The 15578-nt window shown below is 27.6% G+C and overlaps 6 protein-coding genes across 8 annotated transcripts; 2 read left to right on the top strand and 4 right to left on the bottom strand.

Moving 5' to 3' along the window:
* Nucleotides 1-140: 140 nt before the first annotated feature.
* Nucleotides 141-1992, bottom strand: LOC117163456 (GPN-loop GTPase 1). Its single transcript, XM_033345746.2, has 5 exons — nt 1813-1992; nt 1415-1741; nt 984-1348; nt 674-903; nt 141-556 (listed from the first exon to the last, which is right to left on the bottom strand). The coding sequence occupies exons 2-5, from the start codon at nt 1653-1655 to the stop codon at nt 217-219; spliced, it is 1176 nt and encodes a 391-aa protein (XP_033201637.1). The 5' UTR covers nt 1656-1741; nt 1813-1992; the 3' UTR covers nt 141-216.
* A 596-nt stretch (nt 1993-2588) lies between these two features.
* On the bottom strand, nt 2589-3973 carry LOC117163457 (replication protein A 32 kDa subunit). Of its 2 annotated transcripts, XM_033345749.2 has the most exons (3): nt 3846-3973; nt 3371-3594; nt 2589-3210 (listed from the first exon to the last, which is right to left on the bottom strand). In XM_033345749.2, exons 2-3 carry the CDS (start codon nt 3492-3494, stop codon nt 2753-2755), a joined length of 582 nt encoding a protein of 193 aa, XP_033201640.1. In that variant the 5' UTR covers nt 3495-3594; nt 3846-3973; the 3' UTR covers nt 2589-2752. The 2 variants fall into 2 exon arrangements, with proteins under 2 accessions (XP_033201640.1, XP_033201638.1); XM_033345747.2 differs by lacking the exon at nt 3846-3973 and having other exon boundaries at nt 3371-3832.
* Nucleotides 3974-4366: 393 nt separating this feature from the next.
* On the bottom strand, nt 4367-10593 carry psidin (phagocyte signaling impaired). Its single transcript, XM_033345890.2, has 11 exons — nt 10475-10593; nt 8462-8639; nt 8112-8336; nt 7749-8002; nt 7438-7661; nt 7052-7361; nt 6657-6961; nt 6315-6573; nt 5992-6237; nt 5306-5914; nt 4367-5224 (listed from the first exon to the last, which is right to left on the bottom strand). Exons 2-11 carry the CDS (start codon nt 8520-8522, stop codon nt 5000-5002), a joined length of 2718 nt encoding a protein of 905 aa, XP_033201781.1. The 5' UTR covers nt 8523-8639; nt 10475-10593; the 3' UTR covers nt 4367-4999.
* Nucleotides 9479-10985, top strand: LOC117163461 (replication protein A 32 kDa subunit). The gene is made up of 2 exons (XM_033345754.2): nt 9479-10000; nt 10082-10985. The coding sequence occupies exons 1-2, from the start codon at nt 9745-9747 to the stop codon at nt 10564-10566; spliced, it is 741 nt and encodes a 246-aa protein (XP_033201645.1). The 5' UTR covers nt 9479-9744; the 3' UTR covers nt 10567-10985.
* A 98-nt stretch (nt 10986-11083) lies between these two features.
* On the top strand, nt 11084-12416 carry LOC117163460 (GPN-loop GTPase 3). The gene is made up of 3 exons (XM_033345753.2): nt 11084-11277; nt 11493-11689; nt 11777-12416. Exons 1-3 carry the CDS (start codon nt 11233-11235, stop codon nt 12378-12380), a joined length of 846 nt encoding a protein of 281 aa, XP_033201644.1. The 5' UTR covers nt 11084-11232; the 3' UTR covers nt 12381-12416.
* A 138-nt stretch (nt 12417-12554) lies between these two features.
* On the bottom strand, nt 12555-15360 carry LOC117163459 (uncharacterized). 2 transcript variants are annotated; one of them, XM_076621326.1, is made up of 6 exons: nt 15277-15360; nt 14852-15092; nt 14528-14727; nt 14112-14386; nt 13023-14038; nt 12555-12930 (listed from the first exon to the last, which is right to left on the bottom strand). In XM_076621326.1, the coding sequence occupies exons 2-6, from the start codon at nt 14897-14899 to the stop codon at nt 12559-12561; spliced, it is 1911 nt and encodes a 636-aa protein (XP_076477441.1). In that variant the 5' UTR covers nt 14900-15092; nt 15277-15360; the 3' UTR covers nt 12555-12558. The 2 variants fall into 2 exon arrangements, with proteins under 2 accessions (XP_076477441.1, XP_033201643.1); XM_033345752.2 differs by having other exon boundaries at nt 13023-14041; nt 15277-15358.
* Between the last annotated feature and the right edge of the window lie 218 nt (nt 15361-15578).

Here is a 15578-nt window from a genome sequence, read left to right as displayed (position 1 = left end):
TTGAGCTTTCTGCATTATCAGTATTATTATAATATTTAAGTATTCATAGGACAATTGCCATTTAGAAAATAAATAATATGTAAAATAACATTTTCCATTAAATATGTAATTATAAAATGTAAACTTCAAAATATAATATCTTTATATTAAACGTACAATTTATTTGTTAATAACAGAATTTATTTTTTAATGTTTTTACAAACATTTCTTCTTAGGCTATGTATCACTACTTGTTGTAGGTTGATCAGTTATATGTTTCTTTTGTTGCATTTTATGTCTATTTAAAAAACTTTTGAAGGACTCTGCTTCCTTTCTTTCTTCTTCATCTTCTTCGTTTTTAAATGGATTTTCCACACCTTCTTCATCTTCACTTGATTCATTACCAGCGTGTTTTAAATATATATCTGAAATTTCTCTTCCACTATTAACTGTTGTTATTAATGGCATATTTTCTCCTGTAGCTTCCTGAGTTGCTCTTTCAAGTTGTTCTTTCTCTGCCTTTTGTCGCTGAGCATCTCGTTTAATCTTCATTCTCTTCCAAGCTTTCTTATATTCTCTTTAACGGAAAATTTACTTTTTGCATTTCATAACATATTGTATAAATATTATATTAATTAATGATGTTAATAATAATATTTTTTATAAATACTATTGATATATGAACTTCATTTACCTTTCATATTCTTCTTCTGCATCTTTAATAAGTTCAAGAAACTTAGTAATACCAGCTCCTGTTGCAGCAGAAACTCCACAGCTACGTAAATGACAATAAAATTCATCAAGTGTAAGAGCCATACTACGTGTTAAGTTACTAATATAACTCGTTTCTGAATCCAAAGCTTCCTGGAATGCTTCAAAATCTTGCATCCAGTCTACTGCATAACTATGTTCGATGATATCAATCTTAAAACATATATACATAGAATTATATCATTAGATTAATTACTAGATAACACGATAATATTAGGTACTTTAACAATTACCTTATTCATAGCAACAATAAATGGTAATTTAGTTTTATAAAGTATAGAACATGCATAAAGCATGTTAGACATGAATGTTACAGGATTAACGCTTCTTACAGTATCTAATATATACACTATAATCGTTGGAAATTCAGATGCTAAAGCTTCTGTTATGATTGTCCCACTTGCTGACCATGTAAAAACTTCTATTTGCCCAGGAGTATCCAAAATTACATATTCATGCTCTTTGCCTCCTTTATCAATAAGTTCTATAACTTGATCAAATTTTGTAGAAAAAAGATTTAGGGCAGTAACAATACCACCATTTGGTCCTAAACTATACTGTTTCATCACTTCCTTATAATTGACAGTATCTCTAATATCTAAAACATTAAGAATTTATTAAAACATATTTGTAATGAAAAAACAGTAATAATATAATATATTACCTATGTTAGCAGGATAAGGAACTTCTCTACATGCAGGATCTAAATTTATTACATAAGGTTTTCCTGTTTTGTATAATACTGAAACAAGTCTTTGTACAAATGTGGTTTTGCCAGACCCAGCCATTCCAAGGATGATGATACATGTTGGTTTCTTCTCCTTCTTACTTATTTGAGCAGATACATCAGATTGAGTAGAAATATTTCCGTCAGCAGATTCAGAAATATCCATAGATTCAGACATATTGAATTTCGTAAATATTTTTGAAAACTTATTATTGAATAATTAAAGAATATCAAATCTGCATATTTATATTGTAGCAAATTAATCTAAAAGAAATCATTTCAATAATTCGTATTTGATAACCTAACTGAAATTTTGTAAACACAATGTAACTCACATATTAATTTTTATACTAATATAAATTACAAGTGAATTATAAAGTTCTTTTAATAAACTTTTTAATCATAGCTCAATGTATAAAAAGAGTTTTCAAATTTCCTTCAGAATACTTTACTCTGTTAAAAACAAACATAAACAGAGTTAAATCTTTATGCACGTATGATGATAGAATGTCAACTACGTTTTGTCCTATCGTTCTATACAAAATGCGCATGTGCAAATACTATTTTCATAGAAATAACTAAAGATGACTTACAGATACTTTGCAAAGCTTGTGGTAATCACATACTTAGTAATATCATACATTGAGACATAATTCGTAGATTTAAAAGTGATTTGAAATTCTTAGCAAAACGATATATAGATAAAATTAAAAAAATATGTTAAATAATACTTGAAATTTTAAGAATGGATTGTTGTAACATTTTTTTATTAAATGTTGAATATAACATAATATTGCCTTACTAATTAAGCGTGCGAGTGGGGACTAAATCTTGTTAATTAACAAGGAGTTTCCACGGTATGATTTTGAATCAACTAACAGAAAAATCGTCCTGTATAATAATATAATATGATATAACTGTTTATTTTTAAAAAATAATATTTGTACGTATGTTTAGAACAATTATTCGTAATTGTTATCAATTACACAAAACATTAATTCAAATTTATTTCTTAATATTACGTCTATGTAATACAAAAATCTCTATACAATATTAAAATATTTGTACGTGTATTTAGAACAATTATTCGTAATTGTTATCAATTACACAATACATTAATTCAAATTTATTTCTTAATATTACGTCTATGTAATACAAAAATCTCTATACAATAATTATATAGAATGTACATATTAATTTTTCAACAGGTTTAGATAACTTTAGATCTTTCTTAAATTAGGTTTGAGCAACAAAATTCTGTATCTGCTTGCATAATTATGTTGTCTTAAAGTGATCATCTGTAAAAGTAGTATAAATATGTCCTTCACTTGTAAGAAAGTCAATTATCTCATCAACTGTTGATAACATATTCTTTGGCACACGGTTCTTGAGAGTCTTTCTTTCTATTCCATTTTCGCTATCATTTTCTGCTTGAATGACCCTATAGACTATAGTTTGTTCTTTAGTCAACCCAAGGTTATCATCTAGCATAGGGACATCAGAACTTTTATCTTCATTATTAGAAGTCTTTTGAATCTTTAATGTTACATAGGTCACTTCCAATAAATGATTAGTTAATTCATTCAAGGTAGTCAAAGGCCAAATCTTTAAAATTAATATATGTTTGATTTCAGTTTGTTCTCTTATGTATCCAAATACTCGTACATAGGTATTTAAATTAATTATTGATTCTGACTTTCCCACTGTCAACCATTGGAAACATGTAATATGACCTGTAATTAATCAATTAATATATTAATTTTATCATATTTCTTCAAAAATTTATTTAATCTAATAAATAAGAAATAATTATATACTAACATAAAAAATTATATTAATAATAACAATTTATCTCTAGAATTACATAAATTTCAAAATATTCCTGTTTGATACCTGTTTCATCTTCAATTTCATATGTCACTTTTGTGCTACTCTTCTCTATATGGTGTATAATTCCTACAAGAGTAATAATACTACCTTCCAAATTGTCATTAAGTTGTGTTAACTGTTGAATCATAACAGGAATTATTTTCTTGATTCTTTTACCAGTTTTTTTATTTCCGTCACTTTGATCCTGACTATCATTCAAAAATCCTCCTGATGCACTCACAATAGTACTGTCCAGGTTAGACCACATTGTCAATACGTAGTACAGAGTAAATTATTACGAAAAAATTTTTGTTACAACACGTGGTATAAATATTATATGAAATCTAATTCAATAATATATGAAATATATGTTTTCAAACTTAAACTGCGTGTTTGCCGATTGGCAAGTTCAAACACATTAATGAATACTGAATGTTGTTGCATGCTCATAGAGTGCTTAATGTCATAGACACAGGCATATATTTACACACATACTTACCGTTTAATATAAGATATATAACTGAAGATAAAACGACTGATAAGAAATTAACTTATATGAAAGATAAATCGAAAATATATATAGAATATACAATATAGAAACTCTCCCTACAGAAACAGATCCTTCACAAAATTGTACCAATCTGACAATAATCTTATCAATATGAGTAACAGCCAATATAGCCTTTTAAAATATATAAATATAATTTCTTAATACACACATCTTTATTATAGTTTGCTAATATATTAATGACTAATAATTTTATAATGTTCTTGTTTAAACAAAAATATCTCTGATTTAGATAAAGACAATTAATGTCTAAATATAATTAATTAAGATCTATATTAGCTGATATTAGCTAATTAAAATCACTTAAATATATAAATAAATACAATTTTTTTCGTTTCATATAAAGTTATCCAATTTATTAATTTCATACAGCTCAATCAAGTAATTACTTAAATTACATGATTAACAAGTAATAAATTTATTCATATACAATGGAAGAAGCAAAATACAAATAAAAAACTTTGATATTAGGGAAAAACTATTTTACTCTAGAGTAACATCTTTTTAAATTAGTTAATTTCAACTTTATGATATTTTTCACATATAAGAATTTATACACACCTCTATGTAAACACGTACTTAATATATATAAGTTAAAAATTTATATGAAAATAATAAACAATTGCATTTTAATTTCAATAACTTCTAAAACAATAAAAAAATTATACACCAATTTTTAAATGATTATAAATAAAGATAATGGTAACCAATTAGAAAACACTTCAATATTCTGTTATCCAAGGATAACAGAATTTAAATTTAACCAAGTTTTATTAATTTAATGTTTTTTTGTCAAATATACTGTTTACTTATTTTAAAAATACATAATTTACATAAGACGGCAGTGTATTCCACATCAACATGAATATATCAAAATTTGTGCTGATGAAATATTTCTAAATTAATAATTCTTTATGAATTTAGTGCGAAATTAAAACAATTTGAAGAGTTGATTTCCAATAAACAATTCAGTCGATATTTATAATTGATTAAGTCTAATAACTATGTACACAATAAATGAACTGGTTTTAGAAATCAATGAATAGCTGGATGGATATTCTTTGTACAAGAATTTTCTTACAATTTCAGCTTTTTAAACTGCTTAGAAGTTTTAGTGTACTTTGAACTCGAGATTTTAATGATCTGCAACTTTGTCCTAAACTATCTTGACCATATTTAATTATTATAGCACACAAATCTTCTTCGTCGTTACTCAGCCCAGTATGTAACTGGTATTTTTCAAATTCTGTTAGTACCGAATCTAAATTTTGAATCCTCTCTTCAAGTACCATTACTATTTCTTTCCAACTCTATAACACAGTAAACAAACAAATGAAAACATTGCTTAAATTAGAGTAAACAGCTAATATCAATTCATTCGATTAACTTACATGATCATTATCATTTAATGAAATAGATGTTATTTGTTTATTACATTTTTTCTTATTCTTCTTTTGCGAAGTCTTAGGTTGTAATTGTGTTGCACGCAGAGTACATATGGCACTAATAATTGCGAGAGTTTCGCTACACGTTGACGCTCTCAGTAAAAAATGCTTGAAAGACATTGGAATTCTCTTCTCAGGGATATCTATTGTCTGGAGGCATGGTGAAACTCGCAACATCTGAATACATTCAAAATCAGGATAACGTGACTGAGCAAGCGATTCTGCAAGTCGGGCGATTGTCTTCACTTGTTCGGAGTAATGAGCTTCGCATAACCTTTCGACTGCATCCATAGGAACTAACATTTTACATGATCTATTCTTTCTCCCCTCTAATTCAAATTTTTGAAGAATCGAAGGAATTTGTTCATTATCCAGCTGTTTCAGTTCATTAGAAAATCGAATAAGAAGAGAGGAACTGTCAGGTGCTATACATGCTGCTAAAATTTTTAATATTAAATCTCGCACTGCTAGTAATCTTAACATACATATGCGTGTTTCTTCTTGCATTCTAATATCCTCTCCGTTTTCCGTAAGTGGTTCCCATCCAGGAACAACCTGTTTAAGTAAAGAATTGCATCAATTCTTTTAAATTTTAAGTTTTCTTTTTTAATATGTTATGGATATAGGATTACCTCCAAATCACGATTATCTCGTAAAGAATTCAATCGAACAGAATCCTCGATTAGTTGTATATCCATATTATCTAAAGCAGAAATTAAAGATGTGGAACTACTGCACCAACCTAATTCCAAAAGCATCTTATCTACAGTAGTCATAACAAAGTGAAAAGAATTTTCCAAACGTTCTTTTAACTCCACAAATTCTTGAATCTTTACAAAACTTCCGTATTTATAGGCAAACGTTAAATGATCTGCGCTCTAATCACATATTATAATTGAATTAGATAGAATTTTACTTATTGATTAAAAGAATTTTATAATATATAAATACATACATCTTTGTAATTTGCAATAAAAAATTTAGTAGTATGATCTAAAGTTATGGTAGCTAATGTAAGATGGCCAAGTGGAGCAAGTAATGGTGCATGTAAATAACCCAATGAATCTAACTGAATATGTTTAACATCCAACAATGTAAAAACATGATCAGCTGCACCTACTAGTCCTGCTTCCAAATAAATTCGTATTAGTAGAATTTTTATATAAAAATTAGCCGGACTTGATAATAAACCACGTTCTAATAATTCCATTGCCCTATAAATATATATTATTATTTTTATTAGATACTAAATTTTTTCCATAAATACTTTTTTTACTTAAAAATATAAAATAATTACCTATAAAGATACGCTGCATCATTTGTATTGCACCATAATTCATGCAATAAGTGCGTTGCTAGAAGAATATAAGAATCTGCTGGACAAAAGTCTGTTGGTAATCTATCTTCGATTGGACATAATTCATTACCCTTCTTATATAATTTACATAATCGTTCTACCAATTGTTTTTGCTTATTTATATCAATATTTGGAGGATGATGAAAACCACAAATACGACGCAATTGTTCTAAATGAATGTGTCTCTGCAATTGCTTCAAATTAGTTGGGAATCCATCAGGTTTGACACCGACACTTTCTTCTATCTAAAAACATAACAGTATTCGGAATAAAATATCATACAAATGAATTGTTACTTTTATCTGAATGATACAGTTTGCTATCTTATTACTTACCATTTGAATCAACTGTTGCTTGCCCATAGGTGTTAATAAATGTAAGTATAAACGTAAATCCCCAACTACACAACTTTTTTCTCCAAATTGTGAAAAATACTGATACATTAAGTCAATTGGTTCGGTAACATTTTCAATAATTTCACCATTCTGAGTAAGCTTTAATAATTCAAATTTTGCAAGGTAAGGAGCTCTACATGTTTTCTCTAATGTGGTTATGATCTTATTAAGGAAATTTAAACATTCTTCTGGCTTTTGAAATTTAAGAGCCGCAAGAAGATAGTCTTGGTAATATGCCCAATTGTCAACACTATTTATAATACACAAGTAGTATAAAACATTAGAACATTATTACTTAAAGTTCACATACACTACATTACACTCACTTTTCACTGATGAGTTGCTTATATGCATTAACTGCTTCAGAAAAACGTTCCAATCTTAATAAAAGTGCTGCTTTGTGTTGTGAAACAGACGAAAGATGTGAAGCTAATGGCCCTGATAAAACATTTAACATTTCTTCATTTTTACCTTGAAGTTCTAATATCATTAAGTAAAGTTGCACTTCTTGTTCTGCTTCCATTTTTCCTTCTTTGATTAATTTTAATACCTAATTTTTATTAAAATAATGTAAAAGCTACCAATAAAACAATTTATACTTTGTCTTACTAGAATAATTTTACATTAATCCACAAACCATTCTTTCTGCTAAAGGTAAAGTAACTCCTTTTGCTAACTTTTCATCTGAATGTAGAGCTTGCATAACTATGCTCATCACAGCCCAGAAGTAGTAAGGATTTTTTGGTTTTAGTTTATATAAGGCAAGTGCTGTTTGTTGTTGTTTTTTATAATCTCCAAGACGAACATAGGACATAAAGAGATGTGTTAATAATTCTTCATTGCCAGGATCTACTTTAACTGCAGCTTCGTACACTTCGCTAATTTTATCAGCTGTAAATAAATTCAATACCATGTTCAGTTCTTTCAATAATTTAATATATATGTAGCAATTACAATTACCGGTATGTGTAAGAAATAATAGAGTACAACTTGGACTTACGTTGGTGTCTTTCTCTATAGCAAATGCTCATGACCTGTAGAGTACAGTCCTCACAGGGAATCTCAGAACGTACTTTATCCATAATAATTTGAGATTCATTTTCTTTACCAAGTCGTAATAAAGCCAAAGCTTTGAGTACCCTAGCACATTGATTGCTTGGCTGTTTCTTAAGCACTTTATCTGCTTCTTGAAGAGCTTTCTTATTATTTCCGTTATCCAACCAATCTGAAATCCACAGTGCAAAAATGTTACATAACCTCGTTACCGGTCAAGTACTGAAAGCACGTTCTCTTATGACTTAAGAAATATAAATATTTACTCATTAATAATAATATTAACAATATACTTGCCATATATCGGACGTAAACGGCGCTCATTAACAATATTGTCCGCGCGGGTCTTAGACGCCATGATATTTTTTGCAGTAATTTTAAATCAACAAACCAAAGTTTTCCTTCGTCCATGACATGTTCGTGTCATAAGGCACATTTGCATTGATTTTTTTTTACATATTGTGACTCCTTACGACTTTAAAAAAGATCAAAATTTAAAAAATAGGTATATTTTTAGATTTCAGAGATTATAATAAAGAAATAAATATTTTCAAATTCATACAAAATGTTTTTTCTCATATCAATATTAAATAAAGAACTAGAAGCAAATAATTCAATGGAACTAATTGTTTTATTAATTGTTAAATTTTATTATAAATAATTAATAATTAAAAAATAAATAAATAATTAATCCAACTTTTACTTTACAATATGATAATTATATAAAATGAAAAATTCAAGTTAAAATTCTCAAATACCATATAGAGAAAAACCACCTTTGGTATACTCAAAGATAGTAAACGTACATAATTTTATTTTGAGGACATACTCATTTTTATTTCAATTAATGACAAAAATTATGAAATTATAGTCGTCAAATCTAATATTAAAATAAAAATGATTAAAATATTATTATATATATACATAAAAGATAAAATTCGCGCCAGAAATATTCGTGTTGCGCTATTGCGTGAATTTGCTTTTGGTAAGATAATGTGAAATTGCTTTCAGAGATTATATCTAGAAAAATTCTTAGAAATTAGAAAATAAAAAAGAGGAAAATTTAAACTGATTTATTGTACAATTATGTGTAAAATATATCGCTTATGTATGTATTATTATTGTTCTTCCGCAGATTACAGACTTCATAGAATTCATATATATCGTTTATTGTATATTGTATATTATTGTAGCACGATGCGTTTGTGAAGTTCTATAAACTATTATAAGTAATATATCATAGTATAAAATCGTAAATCGTGTAAGGTGCAATATATAGCCTGTTGAACGAAACGACGCAGTAAACGTAAACTCGAGTTTCAGTAATCGACAACTAATAGTTGCAACCGCACAATCAAATTTATTTACGTTTACTGCCTTGTCTCGTTGAGCAGACTATGTATACTTTCAGTTTTATTTCATTGCGAATCTAATCTATATGTATATATAATTTATGATTGTACGTTCGCGCGTAAATTTTATAACTTTAGTTATAATTTACTCTTGTCACATGTCGATACCTGTGAACGCAAAATTTTTAAAATTTATCATTCTGTAAAAATAATCAATTAAACATCGATATGTGGTCATCAGATTTGGATAGCAGTATAAATCCTCGAGGTGGATTTTTGGAAAGTTTCAACAAAACAGACGGAACAAAAGAGCGTAAAAAACAAACTATTGTTCCTGCTATGATAGGAAATTTACTTTCTTTTTCTTCCACTGACGAACCAAAATTATGGGAGATCCCGGCTCGTATGTTTATGATTGTTGGATTAGTACGCAATGTTGAAGAGACAACAACAAAAATATCATATGATATTGAAGATGAAACAGGTTTAATTTAATTAATGTTTATTCCTTTTTCTAAGTTTCTTTCTTCTTGGTTTTTAGTTTTCTCTGTATTTATATATTTAGGTACTATCACTGCACTCAAATGGTTAGAAATGGATAAAAAGACATCAGATACTACAATGCAAATAAATACATATGTTCGCATAGTTGGTTTTCTTAGAGAACAAACTGATAAGCGACATATTTTAATTTTACGAATGTGGCCACTACAAACCTTGAATGAATTAATAAATCATATTCTTGAAGTTACTTATGTTACACTGAAAGCTAGAATGATGGCAAAAGATGTTACAACATTAGAGAAAGAGCAAGACAATAAAAATGATCTAAATGGAGAAGCTGCTTATTATGGAATGTCAGAAGCACAAACTTTAGTTTATAAAATTATTCATGCACAAAATGATACTGAATCTGGTATTGAAAGAGATAAAATTAAAGAAAAAGTACCAAACTCACTTTCAGGGCAAGTAGATGAAATTTTAGATTTTTTATCTTCTGAAGGCCATATATATACAACAAGTTCAGATGATTATTTTAAAACAACTTAAACAATTAATATAAGTTGAAATTTTTGTCTATTTATCACAAATATCAAGGTCTTTTGTTCAATTTGTAACATACCAAAAGGATAGATATAATACAACAGTAATAGTATATGTGCTATGTAAATGAATGTCATTTTTTTAAATTTTTCTATATATGCATCGATTTCAAAAAGCAGTATAAATTTTTTCATTTACTTTTACTCTTTGTAGGCTAATAAATGTTAATGTGAAAACTTCTTTTCATTAATGTATTATTTATAAGAACTTTTATTTTTAATATTCAATAAATTTCTTAACAATATACAGATTTTATGTACTTATTATAAAAACTGTAATGAATTATTTTTATTATATTTTACTGCAAAATTTCATAACTAATATTTTATAATGTCTAAATATAGTAATACGTGGAAAATTGATAATCTCTTTTCTTTTTCATTTATTTTTACCAAAATAACTGATAAAGTATAACTCATCTAATTATAAAAATTTTATTTCACTATAAGAATTACATTTGCGCAAACTGTGAAAATTCTAACCTAAACATTAACCTTTTATTACTCAAAATCATCAGGTTTGACAACCTCAAATAGTAGAATGTGATCACTTGCAACGGTTTGTGCATTTTGTTTAATTCGTATGATATTAATTTAAAAGCAGAAGAGCAAAATGAGATACGCGCAACTTGTGATGGGACCAGCCGGTAGCGGAAAGGTATTCTCTTTCTCTTTTAATAAAAGAATTTAATAAAAGAGTTTTAATAAAACTTATGAATGTAAAGTATAAGTATACAAAAACGATGCGATTGAAATGTGCAATTAAATTAAAATGAACGCATAATTACATTAATATAAGTATTGAACAATACACACATTTTTTATTAAATATGTATTATATTACACATCAATATTAATAATTTTTTTATATAGTCCACTTATTGTTCTGCTATGCAACAACATGCAGCCAGTGAAAGACAAGTAATAGAAGTAGTAAATTTAGATCCAGCAGCAGAATATTTTGATTATGAACCTTTAGTTGATATAAGAGAATTAATTCAGTTAGATGATGCTATGGAAGATGATGAATTACGATTTGGACCTAATGGTGGTCTTGTATTTTGTATGGAGTAAGTTTATGAAATAAATTTTACTTTCTGTATAAAGATTATAGTGAAGTTAAACATTTTACATTTACAGTAAAATTTTATTTGTAGGTATTTAATAGAAAACTCATCATGGTTAGAGGAAAAATTAGGTGATGTGGATGATGATTATATCATCTTTGATTGTCCAGGACAAATAGAGCTATATACACATATGACAGTCATTCGTCAATTAATAACAATGTTGCAAAATCTCAATTTTCGCATATGTGGGGTATTTTTAATAGATAGTCAATTCATGGTTGATGGATCAAAGTTTTTGTCAGGTACAATGGCTGCACTTAGTGTGATGATTAATTTAGAATTACCACATATTAATATCCTTAGTAAAATGGATTTACTGTCAAAAAGTGCAAAAAAGCAACTAGACAAATATTTAGAACCTGATCCATACAGTTTATTATCAGACATGGAGAAAGATTCTTGGAATAAAAAATACAGAAACCTCACTGAAGCAATAGGAAGGCTTATAGAGGACTACAGTTTGGTGCGTTTTTATCCATTAAATATAAAAGACGAAGAAAGTATGGCAGATATTAAACTGACGATTGACAATATTATTCAATATGGAGAGGATGCTGATGTTAAGATTAGAGATTTTGATGAACCTATTAATGACGACGATAAAGATGTAAACTATGATGCAAATACATGATAATAGCTTTACTCAATAAAATATTTTTATGAAATATTCTTTTGAAATTTACTTTCGAATGCCAATGAAATACAAACAAAATAAAATAAAAAGAATTCGTTTAATTAATTTAATTACCGTTAGCTTACGGAAATATCTGTACACGGAAATGATGGAATATTAACACTATAAGGATTCATCATTCTAAATGTGCATTTATCGTATTAAATACAAACATTAGGCATCCAAATGCCAGTGTCGATCCGTGAGCAACAATAGCACTTCCTTCCCACCCTTCTTCTAAGTGATCTTTATTTTTTGTTTCAGACCTTGTCAAGTTACATTTACATAATACTCTTTTCTTCTCTATTTGTTTTTGAGTCAGAACCTTTTCTCTTATTATAGCCTTTACTGCTTCTGTTGTATCTTGTTCCTTAGTCAATAACTGGAATTTATCATCAGCTTCTTCTTTTATCTCTTCTACGACGCCTGTATAGTTACAAGAATATAGTACATTATCAACTACCGTTCCATATTCACTATAGTTTAATAATTCATAACGTTTGGTACTCTGTAAATAAAAGAATACAGATAGATAAAATAATACATCTCATAAGATATTTAATGAAAACAATACATATTGAAATCGTTATCCATTATTACCTCGTCGAAAAAAATAATAGCGTGTTTTGAAGATGTAAAGCTACAGTTACCATAATTAGATAAAACTAAATCACAATTTGGTCCACTTCCAATAGTAAGTGTTTTATGAACCATAAAAGTTGGTGGTTTAGGTTTGTGATTTAAAGAAAACAATGCCGCTCTGGCCCTTGTTTGGCAATTAATTATGTCATAATTTTCTCCATCTGGATCTAAAATTTGTTCTAATCGTTGTAATGCCAATGCTTCTAAAACTGGTCTTTCAAGTAACTGTATACCTTCTTTTACATCATAACCAAACTTCTCTGCATAATATTCAGTACTAATGTCATCATTACAACTACTTTCAGTTACATTTTCTTGTTCCACATTTTCTTCATATTTAATGCTACTTGTATCTTCTTGATTACTTTCACCCTTTATTTCATTGTTTTCTTCAATCTCCTTTTCTATTTCCATTGGTTCTTCCAATCTTTGCACTTTTGTATTTTCTTTTTCTACTTTAGGGAGTTTGTTATCATTATCTTCTACACCCTGCACTTTAATATTTTTACTCACTGGTCTTATGACAGCATCATGGTAAAATTGTACAGGATCTAATTCTGGTGGGTGTTCATAATGAAATTTTACAGAACAGGGTACCTTTACTCTTGTTCGACCTTCTAATTTTATCTTTGTTCGAAAAAGTGGATTTGCAGCACGCGCTTTACGTAAAAAATCTAATTTTACTGCATGTTGATCTATACGTTGATTGGCATATTTATCCCAAAGTTTAATACGTTCTGTCACTCTACACGAGGTTAATAAATTTTGATCTATGAAATGATTTGGATGATTAGGACACATCCATCTTCCAATTGGAAAAGCAGTGAGTGGTGGGTCTAAACAATCTTGATGAAAATATAATGGACAATAATCACATGCAATTAATGGTGCTTTTCTGCAGCTACGACCACATTCAAAGCACAAACGTGCTGGTAAAGGTACCATTAAATTATTATCTAAACAGTGACTTTTCCCTACTGAAAAAAAATCTTATAATTAATAATAAATTATGTAATAAATATCTATAAAAAATTAAATAATATATACCATTATTACTTCCACTTTGTTGTTTTCCTCTTCTACCTGAAACATAATCTACTTTATTACTACCAGGAAACATAATTGGTAATTGCAATTCTTTAGGCAATTCAAATTCTCTGGGATTAACTAAAGATGCTGCCAAAGCTAACACTTCTAATGCAGATTTTTTTTTATTCTTTTCATTTCCTTTAGTATCTAATAGATTTCTTTTTGATGCACATCGGCAAGCATAGCACAACCATTCTCCATTAGGAATATCTGCTGGATCCACTGCTGGATAACTGCAAATGATTATATATATAAAATTCAATTCATTTAAACAAAAAATTAGATTCAGTAAGCATTTTTATATTTAAAAATAATATTACTAAAGCCAGAAATATTGAATCTCATTTCTTTCATCTTGAAGTATCCAAACTCACTGGCATTGCAAATGATATGATGCAGGGCATTTGTCACAACATATAAGTTCTCCTCCATCTCGACAGGCATCACAGATATCATGATTGTGACCACGTCCTCTTCTTTTAAAATACGGATGCTTTTTCTCTTCTTTGTCCTTTTTATTTTTTGCTGTTTTAGAATCTTCTGATACAGGTGGTGCTATAAGAGCTTGAATTTGCTAGCGACACAAAAATTAATTATATAAAAAAGAAATATTTAAAAAATTTAGATATGCATAAGAAAATTATTATGTATAATGTAATTTTTCATAGATAAACGAATTATATTTCATTCTTACTTACTGGCATTAAACCACCGATCATTGGAAAACCATATTCTACAGTACCCATTTTGAAAGTAATTTTTAATTCTTAATGTTATAAATTTTTCTTGTTCAGCGTAGCATTTGTTTAACTACGAATTATATATTTACTCTCCCTTTTCATTTTTCATATCTAAGTTGGTTATGTATAAAACTTAGAAAAACAAAATATTAGATTTATACACTTAATCCTTGCAAGATACTGTAGATTGTGCTGTCCCCTGTATAAGAATTCAAAATTTCAAAGCAAATTTATGTAAATTTCATGATATATTTATTACTTTATATTTCTTCCATACAAATATAAATATTTTATACATTCACATTCTTACATTATTATTCTTATATAATGATGCTTAAAATATGTAAAACTCAAGTATCTGTATTCTCTAATATATTTCTTACCGTGTACTGCTTATACTTTTTACTATATGCTTAAGAAATGTGTTTTTCTATATATGATTATATTCTTCTTATACTACATTCTTGTATAAACTATACTATATGTATATACATACTTCTTATTTCAAATTAAGAGAGGTGAAATTTATGAACCAACAAAATATAAAATGTTTTTAAATATATTTTAATTTTGTTTGTAATAAAATAAGAATATTAATAAATGTTATAATATTATGATACCATATTAATAAAAAAACATTAACTCTTTTAAATAATTAAATAGTATAAGAAAAAAATTCATTGAA

Source organism: Bombus vancouverensis, chromosome 9, assembly GCF_051014615.1.
Source record: "Bombus vancouverensis nearcticus chromosome 9, iyBomVanc1_principal, whole genome shotgun sequence".
NCBI classification, from domain to species: Eukaryota; Metazoa; Arthropoda; class Insecta; order Hymenoptera; family Apidae; genus Bombus; species Bombus vancouverensis.
Note: the sequence above shows the minus strand (reverse complement) of the source record. Positions and strands in the feature narration are given on the sequence as shown.